General features: G+C 48.0%; 1 protein-coding gene and 1 pseudogene across 2 annotated transcripts; one reads left to right on the top strand and one right to left on the bottom strand.

Annotated features, from left to right (window-relative positions):
• The window catches only part of LOC119280226, a 136755-nt pseudogene extending 124000 nt beyond the window's left edge, over window positions 1-12755 (bottom strand).
• On the top strand, window positions 2685-6619 carry LOC119278789 (polyubiquitin-like). 2 transcript variants are annotated; one of them, XM_037560135.1, is made up of 4 exons: window positions 2685-2859; window positions 4109-4276; window positions 4394-4514; window positions 5810-6619. In XM_037560135.1, the coding sequence occupies exons 2-4, from the start codon at window positions 4114-4116 to the stop codon at window positions 6489-6491; spliced, it is 966 nt and encodes a 321-aa protein (XP_037416032.1). In that variant the 5' UTR covers window positions 2685-2859; window positions 4109-4113; the 3' UTR covers window positions 6492-6619. The 2 variants fall into 2 exon arrangements, with proteins under 2 accessions (XP_037416032.1, XP_037416033.1); XM_037560136.1 differs by lacking the exons at window positions 4109-4276; window positions 4394-4514 and having other exon boundaries at window positions 2688-2859.
• Window positions 12756-13133: the final 378 nt, after the last annotated feature.

The raw sequence follows: 13133 nt of genomic DNA on the forward strand, positions 1-13133 counted from the left end.
AGACGAGGGGGGTGGGGCGAAAGTGGGGATGCGGCGACGACGAACTTCGACCCACGGCGAGGGCGGCGACCTGCGTGGTGGGCGGGGCAGGTGGCCGAGGATTTGACGGCAACCCAAGGTGCAGGGGGTGCGCATGGCCGTCGATTTGATGGGGCAATAGGATTTTTTTTCTCCTACTCGCTCGGAACGATGGGTGGGGGAACGAAGCGGGGAAGCCGATCTGGCAGACGAGATGCCTTGCATCATACGGCGCGGATGCGACCGACCCAAATTTGGGCAGGCGCGCCGGCGCAGATCTGAATAAAAGAAGGCGACTGCTAGGCGCCGGCGCGCCGGCCGAAATTTTCGGCCGGTCGGCCCCCAGCCGTAGGATTAGGCCACCTCCAACCGTTAATTTCCCCCCTATTAGCTTCTCCTCTTCGCATCTGGCTCTGCGTTGACCAACAGCTCCCATCCATGGCAGACTCCACGCTCGCCGCTGCCGGTGCTCGTCCTTGGCTGCCCGTCCTTGCTGGCCAACAGCACACCCGCGCTCATCGCCCCGGCCGCCCGCGCTCGCCGGCCACCCGCGCTCATCGCCCCGGCCGCCCGCGCTCGCCGGCTATCTGCTCTTGTCCTTCAACAGGTCGCCCTCATTGCAAGCAGGCCTGCTGCGTCCGATGCAGTAAGGAGATGTCGTCTTCCCAAGCATCATGTAGTCGTTCGTAGCGTTGTCGGCGTGGTCATGGCAACCTCGGCCGCCGGTTGCAGCATCCCGAGCTGCCCATGGTAGTAACTCCGATGATGTCGTGTGGCCATCCGAGCTGGTGTTGGTTCAAACAAAAATAGATGATGGATGTAGCAAATTATGTTGCTGGATGCAGCTCCGTCGTGTCGACGCTCGACTAGTTCCAGCAAATAAAAATGCCCCCCGTAGCGAATTTATATGCCGGTTGTAGCATTTTCCCACCATGTTTGTAGCTCTGTCGCGCCGGCGGTGGTAGCTGACGGTCGACTGGTTCCAGCAAAAAACAATGTTGGATGTAGCAAAATAATTCGCTGGTTCCAGCAAAAAATCAAAAAAGTAGGACGGTGGTAGCAAAAAAATTGAAACTGGTTTCAGCAAAAAGAGATGGATCCAGCAAAAAAGCGAAAATTGAAAAAAGGTAGTAGCAAAGAACATATATGGTGGTAGCAAAAAATGTATACGGTGGTAGCAAAATTAAAGTTGGTTCCAGCAACAAACACCCTCAATTAGAGATTCTAGAAAAAAGTTACTGATTCCAGCAAAACAAAAACCCACTTGTAGCAAAAATTGCCGCTGATTGTAGCTCCCATTGAGGCCGGTTCCAGCAACTCGTTCGCCCACTTGGTGGGGAGCTTGCTACAACGTGATAGCAGCAGCGGGTGGCCGTCGGCGGCAGCATCAGCACCGGCGCGGTCCGCGGGGTTCGCGAATGAGCAGGGACTCAATGGACCTCCGAGGGAAGAAAAAGAGGGAGTGGGTGTTGCGTGTGACGCTGGGACTGACGAGCTGCCATGGCGGAGGAGCACCAGCTAGTCGACGAGCTGCCATGGCTGGCCGGCACGGCTTGTCGCCGATGGGGGAGAGCAAGCACCTACAGATGAAGGGAGAGGGGGAGCAGAGCTCGTGGACCAGAGAAGTTGTGTTCGTCGTGAGGGAGAAATGAGTGGATCTCATCGTCCTTGAAGAGATAAGGTAAAGGGGATGTGGGTCGTTCGGTGCATGGTCCACCTACAGACGAGCGTGTGCGTGAGTGAGCGGTGCGGACCGGCCGAAAACTCAGCCGGTCGACCGCTTATAAACGTTTCCCATAAAAGAATGGTGTGCGGCTTGTCAGTTGGCTCGACCCAACCGCATACTCCCTCCGTCCGGGTTTATTGAGCCTGTAAGCAACCGAGGCCTGATCGTTTTTATTAGGCCGTCGAATTTATTCACAGTGTTCGGTTGCCGTTCTTTTCACAGAAAATCGAGGGAGTCAACCCAGCCGTTGCATGCAGCGATAGTATTGGATGGGATCGTGGGTGAGTTAATAGACTGCATGCGCTCCCGCTCTTCCGATTGGCCAGGAAAGCAACTGTGTGCGCGTGGTAATTGCGAAATTACTGCTGGGGCATTAAGATACGTGACTTCCGAAACGTCCGGTACAGCTAATGCCGAGATTTTTGCTCTAACCGAAGCTAATTACTCGTTTTCTTGGTCCTGCCGATTGTGTCGACGGGCCCAATAAACCCAGACGGAGGGAGTACCTGCGTTGTCCGTTATCTCTGCAGTTGACTTTCTACTCCAAACCCATCTCCCATGTTTTGCTAGACGTACAGAAGTTTACAGGCTAATCCCCGATTTAGCATGTTTTAATTGGATGAAGGGGGAGTGAGCGGCACCACAAGGTGAAAATCCGGTAATGCTAGACGCACGAACGGGCCTATTACGGGATTTACAGAGTAGCAGACGTGGGCGATCGGGATTGGGGAAGAGGGAGCATGGGCGCACTCACGTCGTCGGTGTCAATTTCGACCGGTCGACCAGCGCCTATCGCTGGTCTAATTTTATTAATGATATAGTAGTAAAATAAATACAGTAAATCTCGGAGTAGGCAGGACCGCAGGAGAGGGTGTTGTGCGGCTTGTCACTTGTCAGTTGTTGGCTCGACCCGGACGCGCACTCCCGTCGTCGGTGTCTCTGCAGTTGACTTCCTATCCCATCTCCTACTCTCTCCCTCTCTCTCTCCCTCGACGGATGGTGGTTTGACTTTCATCTCTTGTGCCGCTCTCCTTGCTCCACGGCCAGCCGCACCGCTGCCCGCGAGCCATCCCTACTGGATTCGAGCGGTGAGCGGAGCGGAGATCTTCCTGTCGGTAAGCCCTACCCCGCTCCTACCCTCATTCGTCTTCTTCCTCTGCGCCCTGAATCCTCCCCCTCCCCCGAGCAATCCGATGCGAAACCCCACCCGCCTGAATCTCCGATGACGAAATCTTTTTGTTCTTGAGAGCCGCGCTGCTCTAGGATCGGCTAGCTAGATGCACGCGCTCCTCCTCTGCTCTCGCAACGGCCAGGCGACTTTTGATGTTCCTATCGCTTAATTATGGTTTGCGTGCACCGTGCCCGTGTTTCTGCTGCTTTGGTTGTGGCGCCTGTATTCTTTCCTGGTAATAAATATATAACCCCCTTCTCGTGCAATTGTTTCATCATTTTTTCCTGCACAATTATTTGCTTGTGGATTGGGTGAATTTCCAGTCTCTTTCCTTTGTTTGCATTGCACTCAAGGCTCCGTAGACTACTGCGCTATGTAATGAATGTGACTGCTGATTTTTCCTCCTACCCGCCGGCTCGCAATTGTTCGCACATGGATTTGGCGAATTTCAGTCTCTCTAGAGCCTCATGGAATTTCAGGTAGGAATTTAGGATTACATTGGCCGGCCTCATGGAATTTATTGTTCATCCCATATATCTCAGCATCTTTGTTTGATCTTAGGATCATAATTGGTCATCATCTTTTTCTCCTGGAAGAACCATCAAGCACATATATCCTACTCCCTCCGTTCCGATTTACTTGTCGTGGTTTTAGTTCAATTTGAACTAAAACCACGACGAGTAAATCGGAACAGAGGGAGTATTAGTTAGTACAAAGTTAAGACACTTATTTTTGGACAGAGGGAGTATGTACGAATTCTTGTCTAAATAAAAACTGGACAGAATCATTGTTCTGCTGTTAATTTTATTGGGTGTGTGCGTTCGGGAGAGGGGGGGGGGGGGTCGATTATTGTTCTTTTTCAATTAAGATGAATGAATGCACTGTGGCAACTAACAAGGGTGCGCTAGATAGCTGCTATAACAATAGATTTTTGTTGGCTGATTTGGCATCACCAACTGTCGGTTTTATTTCAATATACATATCTTTAGTTGGTCATCTGGTTGGTGATGATGGTACACCATTTTGCTTTCCAATTCTATCCTCTCTCATCAGCCCAAATTTCCACGCTTTCGTCACGCCTTGACTAACATGAAAATCTATTCTTCCATTACCAACTGGGACATAAATTACTGATTGACATAAAGATGCCCACACAGAATCCTTAACTAACATGAAAATCAAATCCTTAATAGCCAGAATGCCCACAAGGAAGGGCCCGCACCCATCATCCGCTGATCCTGACCCGGATGACCAGATCGAGGAATCTGCTCCCGGCTCTGACACGGTAGGCAGCGAGGACATAGGCCACTCCCCTGCCAACAGAGGCTCCGCAGAGCTGGCCATGGATTGGTTTGATGGTGGTGAGTTTTGAGTGACACACACCTCTGACTCGCTCTGTTCGAGATGCTTATGACGCATATGCATCGTGTTCGTTGTTTCCATGCTTAAGTGGCTTGCGTGTTTGATGGGCCTAGCAGATTTCGATGTGGGGGAGGAGGAAGATGAGGAGGAGCAGGAGGAAGGCGACGGTAATGGCTGGGATGATGAAGAGGGTGATGATAGCCAGTCGTCGCAGGGAGACGATGGCAACATGGATGAGTAAGTGAACTGTGGACGCCTCTATTTCCTCCTTCACATCCCATCCCATCGCCTCCGTTGCTTTCTGTCATGATTTCCTGTTGCCGTCACGTCGCGCACATGTACGCTAGCTTCGGTCCAGGATCCAGTCGAGAGGAGAGCCACGCCTGGTCTGGTTGGCGGTATGGCCGGTGAACGCATCATCTTTTGTTCTGGCTCTTTGCTGCTAGCCTGACCTCTTGCCTAGCAATGGTCTTACCATGCTTAGGCACCCATGTGGACTCCCTAGCCAGCCGGCCACCAGTCCACCCATGTTCATGTTCTCAAATGCTTCTGTGAAGACTGCCCATACCAAGATGATGCAATAATTTTTTGCCACTATCCATAGCTGATGGTGATTGGAAACACGAGGAAGATTCACCACCCACACACATGACATAGAGTGGAGCGAAATGGCGTAGGAGCGGAACATTAGTGTAACAACGATGAAACTGAGAGGATGATGTGGAATCATGGAGGGGCAGAGGGTGATGATGCAGTTGCACTGGAGTGAGTGGGCGTGGTGAGGAGAGAAATTATGTTCTCTCATGAGGAAGGTGAAGATGGAGATGCCCTATGGGGAGCAAGGGAGCAAGCATGGTGGTGGTTTCAAAGGGGGGAAGTAAAGAAAGACAAGTTAAAAACCATACATGTGTCCAACTTTATGTGTGTTTTCACCAAATAGAAGTATCACTTGAACAATGCTTCTATATGTTCCGGTTCTTATTCCATTACATAGCAACGCACAGACACCTAATTAGTCCAAGGGCCTCTTTGATTCATAGGATTCTCAAAATGCAGGAATAGGTTGACATGTCCTATAGTACATTACATGATTTGAGAGAATGTTCGACAGAGCAGGAAACACAAAGAAATCCTACAAAGATGTCTGAGTGGATGAAAATTTTCCTCCAAAATGTAGTACAAATGGATCCTATGAAAAAATTCCTAAGGATACCAATCCTACGAACCAAACAACCATCACATGAAAAAATCCTAAGGGTCCAAATCCTCCAAAAAATCCTATAAATTCCTTTGAATCAAGAGAGCCCTGTTCAATGTACGAAAACCATGCATGTATATTGGCTTAGTGCAACATTTTGTTTCATACAAAGATGCTATTTATATAGTAGATTTCTGTTCTTGCTTCTCCTTTTCTTCATTTAAATAATGGGCTCTTGCTTCTACTACCTAGTGGAATTGTTGGCGTTTTTTTATTACTCTACAGCCCAAATATATAAAAGTGTCTAACAATTGGTGATGTTTGGTTTTGCTAGGTCATTGAGAATGCACATCTTTGTCAAGAATCCCACCGGCAGGACAATCTGCCTCAAGGTCCACTCATCAGACACCCTGTACACCGTCAAGGCAAAGATCCAAGACCAGTATCGTCTCGTCTTCGACGGGGTGCATCTAGAGGACAACTTTACGTTGGCTGATTATGGCATCGAGCATGAATCTATGCTTGACCTCCAAGAAAAGATGCAAATCTTCGTGACAGAGACGCTAGAAGGTAGGACCATCACTCTCGAGGTTGATAGCCTAGACACCATTGGCAGCCTGAAGGCCAAGATCCAATACATGGAGGGCTTTCCCAAGGGCCAGCAGTGCCTCATCTTTGCCAACAAGCAGCTGGAGGATGACAACCGCACCTTGGCCGACCACAACATCTGGAAGGAGTCCACCATTCTCCTTGTCCTCCGCCCGTGTAGTACAATAGGAGGTATGATGCACATCTTCGTGAAGACACTGTTAGGAAAGACCCACGCTCTTGAGGTTGGGAGCTTGGACACCATTGAGAGTGTCAAGGTGAAGATCTATGAGAAGGAGGGCACTCGCCCGATACAGCAGCGCCTCATCTTTGCTGGCAAGCAGCTGGAGGACGGGCGCACGCTGGCAGACTACAACATTCAGAGGGAGTCTACCCTTCATTTGGTGCTCTGCCTTTGTGGTTGCTGAGATGCATGGCCATTCAACAACCAGTTTTATTTTGCTGCAGTCCTCCTTGCAGTAGTTGTGTGTTGCCAATAAAACTATCATTCTAGTACTACTCTGAATCAAGAATCCCTGGCTCTGCCTTGGCATCATTTGATTGAGAAATACAGCGCGGGTGCAGCTTCTTTCCTTCCACACGCTTAATGCGGTTAATTTCTGTGCCATCATTGGCAAAAGCCTAACACCGTGACTTGATTTGCATGCTATTTATGTATCCTGTGAACCACATAAAGGGGATGATTCAGCACGTCAAGTTGGAATTGGGATTGGAAATCAGAGTTGGAATCAAAATATGTACTCCCTCCGTCCCAAAATTCTTGTCTTAAATTCGTCTAGATACGAATGTATCTAATACTAAAACATGACTTGATACATTCGTATTTAGACAAATCTAAGACAAGAATTTTGAGACAGAGGGAGTAGTATATAATTTTAGACCAGTTCCAATTATAGTTGGAGTTGAATTAATTTGGTTCTGCAATTCCACAAATCCATTTCAGTTGACTCCTTCTGGAACTTAGAAAACGGTGAAAAAACAACACTCTGACATTGAAACAGACTCCTTCTGGAATCTATCTTGCAAGCTCAACTACACTCCGACGTGTGTATGTAAACTGTTGGCTTTGGAACCTGGAAATAAAATCAGATTAATATACATAGTACTCCCTTCAATCCAAAAAAGTGTCAGGCTTTAGTTCAGCTTTAGTTCAAATTTGAATTGGGATTGGAGGGAGTGTTTTTCCCTCAAAGGAAATTAATTAGCAGCCGATTTTATTTCAACTGACTCATTCGTCAGTGGACGAGCTTTCTACGGGCCTGCAGTTATGTACTCCCTCCGTCCGGAAATACCTGTCATTGAAATGGATGTATCTAGATGTATTTTAGTTCTAGATACATCAATTTTCATTCATTTTGATGACAAGTAATTCCGGACGGAGGGAGTATCACACACACTGGACAATAGAACATGCGAAATTTAACATAATATGATAGAGATTTTTCTGAAATTGATTAGAAAACTGGAAGGTGAAATTTGAACACATATCTTATCAGAGAAACCTGCGCCGTCTTTTACCTTACCTACCTCGGTGCATGCATGGTTCCAAGCTCGCTTTCATAAATACTCCAGAAAGTGCCAGAGGTACAGGTCTACTTTATACACATCGCTCAGACCACCTGCGATATTCTTATGAGCACTACAGAAATCAAAGAGAATGTACGGTGCCAGGGGTACAAATCATGTTAACACCATGCCAGCTGCTATTTCCTTATTCTGTATCAACAACTCTTCAGCTAAGGCGTGTAGTCAACTGCTTTAGACACAAACTGGTGCTAGATTCCTCTCCTCTTTACAGTTTTGCAGGAAATACAATGTCATATGCAAGAAAGAATGCCAACAACGGAAGCTTATATCTCGAGTGGATGGTTCGTTGGGCCAAAGAATGCTTGAATCTGTACCTCATAGTCATCCTGACACAGCAGCTGATGTAGGCTAGTTTACATTGAAGTGTTTCATTTAATTGTTGATGCGGCTAAATACCACCATTTGGTTTCAGTTATGCCGGGTCGTCCCGTCACTTGATCGTTCTTTTTAAAGGATGGTGTACCCTGGCCTCTGTATCTGAGCCATGCATGCAGCCATTTTATTTATTATTCACAAGGTCCTTATAAGATAATACACCAGTAAGTCTGAAGCCATCATCTTGCACTAGTAGAAAAGGGGGCATTTGTCCCGGTTCGTAAGTGCTTTTAGTCCCGGTTCATGAACCGGGACTAATGGGTCGTTACTAATACCTTCCCCCTTTAGTCCCGGTTCAAACACGAACCGGGACAGATGGTCCTCCACGTGGCCGGTGCGCCGAGCCCAGGCAGGGGGGCCTTTGGTCCCGGTTGGTGGCACCAATCGGGACCGAAAGGCATCCACGCGTCAGCATTCCAGTGGCTGGGATTTTTGTTTTTTTTGAAAGGGAGGGGGGGTTGAGGATTTTGGGGGTTAATTTAGGTGTTTCATATATTGTGTTAGCTAGCTAATTAATAGAGAGAAGTGTCCTCTCTTATGTCCGTGCTTGGTCGACGCTACGTACTATATACAAATAGCCCTCGACACGCTATCTAGTAAGAAAATGAAGGGAACCATTGAGTACAGAAGTTCGTCATGCATACCGAGAGAAATGATCGATCGACCTCTCCTTCTCCAAGAGATTGGTCGAACAACAAGTTTTCGTATCATGTACGTCCGACGCTACTGGCTACATACATGTACAATATATAAGATCTCTTAATTACAGTCCCCGAGCATTTGAAATCAACTTCCACATGTTATTCTCCGGCTTTATTGATGACGTGGTCAAGAAAGAATCCCACCAATTCCTCTTGAATTGCTTTCATGCGATCTGGTTCTAGGAGTTCATTCCGCATCTGCCACGTCTAATTTGAAGAAGGGGGTTAATTAATACATATATATGAATGTAACTCAACCGAAATGATGGTGTAATAAAATGAAATTGTGAATATTATTGTTTACGCACTTCATATTGTCTTTGAGAGTAGCCCCGCTTGTTTTTCAAAGTCGCGGTGTGGATGAACTCGCACACGTAGTACCCACAGAAATCATTCCCTTGTTCCTGCCACAAGCACTTTACGAGGAATAGAGGTCAATCAAACTGATAATGAAGCATTATAAATGGCATTGATGAAAGTATAGCTATAGAATCAACGGGAGATGCGCGCAACTAGCTAGCCAGTAGTACTTACTTTCGGGTATGTATATCACAGCTCCTTCGGCAGTCCCGGAGCTTCTGCGGTGAACTGTTTCCAAACACTGCAAGACAAAAAAATAATTATTATTACTTGAGATATCAAGAAATGAACAAAAATTTGCCGATATGGTGCGATAATGATCGATTGAACTTACTTGCTGAGCATTTCAGTCATGTCCGCATAGGTTTTTGGGATCTTTCTGTCTCGAGTCTAAGACGGTTACTAGTCCACGCTCAAGCTTAATCTGCAAAAGAATATAGTGGTACTTGCGCACGCATGCATAACTCATCAATTATATTACTATAACATCCCTCGAGTAATAAGGGAAGCCGAATATGTAAACGACAGTAACACTCACTTGCCGTTGTAAGGAAAGAGTATGGTATCTTTGTTTTGATTTTTGATCAACGATTGTAGCAAGTTGTCCTCGGCCTCTTTGACGTCCTTTTCAACCAGAAATTCATCTATGATATTTGTCTTAATGAACCCAATATCATAAATTTCTTGTTTTTTGCACTCGACGATCTTCAATCTGCATAATATATTGAGAATAATTAATTATAAATACATGCAATGAAAGAGCCGAGCTATATATAGAGACTTAATGACAGAAATAGTACTTATAGGCAGTAGCAAAAGACCGTTAATTTATCGAGGGCCTTTTGATTGAAGAACTCGAAGAACTCCTCAAATGGAACAGACAACAGATCATTTCCAACGAGGTCGTGCTCCTCTTTAATTCTCAGATACAAAGTATTCCTCCCCCGAGACTCTCTGCAGGTTTTCATGTACCAAGTATGGAATCTTCGCATCATCGTTATTAGAGATTTTTCATCTTTGACGAGAGGCTTCCCGTACTCGTATCTGTGTTCTTCCACCTCCATGAAATCAGGAAGTGCATCGTCAGGCAGGTAATCTTGTAGATTGCCATAACCGGCCACCATCCCCGGAACATTAGAGACGATGTTGCCGCTAGACACATTGAGCGGGGGGCACGATTGGTTTGCTTGTTCGTCGAGCTGGTCAATTTTTTTCGCAGCTGCTCGTTCTCTTGCTCTTTGATGTCTGACAGTACTTCCCGACCGCTCCGCTTGGAGATATGTCTGTTCAGTAATGCGCTCATAGTTGGTTCTCGGCAGAGACTTTGCCGGTTTCCTCAGGGCATCGAGAGTGCACTTTGCTTTCACCGGATCTACCTTCTCCTCCGGAGGTGGATGTCTCTTTGCTTTCACCCCTTCAAAGAACTCCTTCACGTGGGTCCGCACGATCGAATCGTTTTCCTCCTCGGTTCTCTTGTACGGTAACTTCTCTAGAGGCTTTAGAGGTGGACCGTATCTGTATTGCCTCCCGCCTCTGGTTGTGCTGCTAGACACCGAAGCAGATGGAGCGGCTGCAGCGTCTGTCTTCTTTCGCGTTTGCTTACGAGGCGGAGGAGAAGGACTACGACGCGCCGGAGCAGCCGAGGCGGCGGCGGGTCTCTTCCGCCCTTGCTGGCGAGGCGGAGAAGGAGGAGGCTGCTGGCTGCTCGGGAGCGCCGGCGCAGGCGGAGAAGAAGGCGGAGTGCCGCCACGCGCTGGAGAAGGAGGCGGAGTGCCGCCACGCGTGCCCTGATCGTCACTCGCCGGAGGAGGAGGCGGTGGAGGAGGCGGAGTGGCGTGACTCACCGGAGGAGGAGGAGGAGGTGGAGGCGTCCAGTTCGAAAGGTTGATGAGCTCCTTCCGCCATAGGCATGGAGTCTTCAGAGCAGAACCCAGCCTAGTCTCCCCTTCACCAGTAGGGTGGTCAAGCAGGAGGTCCTCAAATCCCTCCGTTATTTCATCCACCATCACCTTAGCATATCCTTCTGGAATTGGCTGGCAGTGATAAGTTGTGCCGGGTACACTAGGATAAACTTGACCAACAGCCGCCTTGACCTTCAAATTCATCCATCGCGCCATAATATGGTAATTTTGAGATTGCGTGATATCTTCCACGTGATAGCTGGCAGGAGCCGTCAAGACATGCTCCGGCTGAAGCAGCTCGGTGGAAGCCACGCTGCTTCTCCGCTGAGATGGCGGGGTAGCTTTGGGGGAAGCTTCGGCAGGTCGTTTGCTGCGATCTGCTGCTTCTCGTTCCTCTAGCCCCATTACCCTTTCGTGCAGCGCCTGTAGTTGGCCCTGCTCCAATTTCTTCCTCCTCTCGTGGGTTTTGTAACCCCCTGCGTTCGGAAAACCAACCTTCCATGGAATGGAGCCTGGCGTGCCTCTTGTCCGTCCAGGATGCTCAGGATTCCCAAGGGCCATTGTGAGCTCGTCCTTCTCCATGTTTGGAATGAACGTCCCTCGCTACGCTGCATCGATATAGTGTCGAAGGTTCTTGACTGGTATTTGCAGTTGCTCGTCCGTCCAATGGCACTTCCCTGCTACAGGGTCCAAGGTTCCGCCAGCCCCGAAGAACCAAGTCCGGCAACGGTCTGGCCAGTACATTGTCTCTGGTTCAATCCCTTTTTCAAGCAGATCATGCTCAACCTTGGACCACTTAGGCCGGGCTTTGAGGTAGCCACCTGACCCCGTGCCATGGTGAAGCTTCTTCTTCACAGCATTTTTCCTGTTTGTCACCGACATCTTCTTACTCTTTTCCGATGTCTTGTGGGCCACAAATGCGGGCCAGTGATCTTTGATCTTCTCATATTTGCCGATGAATTATGGTGTCTTTTTTTGTCGATAAACTGGTTCAGCTCTTTCCTCCACCTCCTCATTAGGGTTTCCATCTTCTTAAGAGCACAAGACTTGATTAATTGCTCTTTAACTGGCTTCTCCGGATCCTCCTCTGGCGGTAGGGTGAAATTTGCCTTCAGCTGAGTCCAAAGATCTTCTTTCTACATATCATTGACATAAGACACCTCAGGGTCTTCCTCCTTAGGCTTATACCATTGATGGATGCTGATCGGGATCTTGTCCCTAACAAGAACCCCGCACTGAGCAGAAAATGCCTTCCTTGTCCGGATGGGTTCAATCGGTTCGCCATCGGGCGTGATTTCTATGATCTTAAACTTTTCATCCGAGCTCAACTTTTTCTTTGGGCCTCGTCTCCTTACCGAAGTTGTGCTCGATCCGGAGGGCTAGAAATTATAAGGAAGAAAGACGAGAGTAATTAATATGTGTACATATACCAAAACAATGGATGCATCAATTAACTAGTCAGCACGAGCTTAACTAATATATATACCTGGCCGGACTCGGTTCGGTCACCGGAGCAGTCAGCACGGTCTCCTTCTTGTACCTCCATTGTGTCATCGGAGCCATCATGAACATAGTCCTCTTCTTGTACCGGCATTAATGGGCCGAAGCCATCATGAACATAGCCCTCTTCTTCACCCAGTCCTTCCTGACCATCGGTGTCATTGAGAAATGACGCAACTTCATCACTTCCTTGTGCGATTATGTCCCCCAACATCGCTTCTGTTTCTTCATCTCGGGAGTGCTCCATAGTTTCTGCAAATATTTACAACATGTCAATTATTATTCAAACATGGTACAGATGGATATATATATATATTAGTGGCAAACGTAGAACTAGCTAGCTAATCACAATAAGGAATCATGCTAGTGGCCTCGATGCTGCTTCTCTATGGTTTGGGGTCGCCTCGACACAACGCTTCAAGGGTTTGGGGTGGCCTCGACGACAACACTCTTTTAACTTGGTAAATTTGGGTGGCCTCGAGAGAATTAATTTGTCGGGTAGGGGCGAGGCGGGAGGGGGTAGGAGACCAACATCGTTTTCTCTCTAGGGTTTGGGTGTCCTCGAGAGTTTTGGTCGAGCGAGAGGGCCGAGGGGGGTGCTGCCGTTGTATAAGTTATCACGGTC

The sequence above is a fragment of the Triticum dicoccoides genome, chromosome 3B (assembly GCF_002162155.2).
Source record: "Triticum dicoccoides isolate Atlit2015 ecotype Zavitan chromosome 3B, WEW_v2.0, whole genome shotgun sequence".
NCBI lineage: Eukaryota > Viridiplantae > Streptophyta > Magnoliopsida > Poales > Poaceae > Triticum > Triticum dicoccoides.

Coding starts and splice junctions, on each gene's coding strand:
- LOC119278789 (XM_037560135.1), top strand. CDS start 4,114: ATGCCCACAAGGAAGGGCCCGCACCCATCATCCGCTGATCCTGACCCG. Junction 4,277..4,393: donor CATGGATTGGTTTGATGGTG/GTGAGTTTTGAG, acceptor TGGGCCTAGCAG/ATTTCGATGTGGGGGAGGAG. Junction 4,515..5,809: donor GACGATGGCAACATGGATGA/GTAAGTGAACTG, acceptor TGGTTTTGCTAG/GTCATTGAGAATGCACATCT.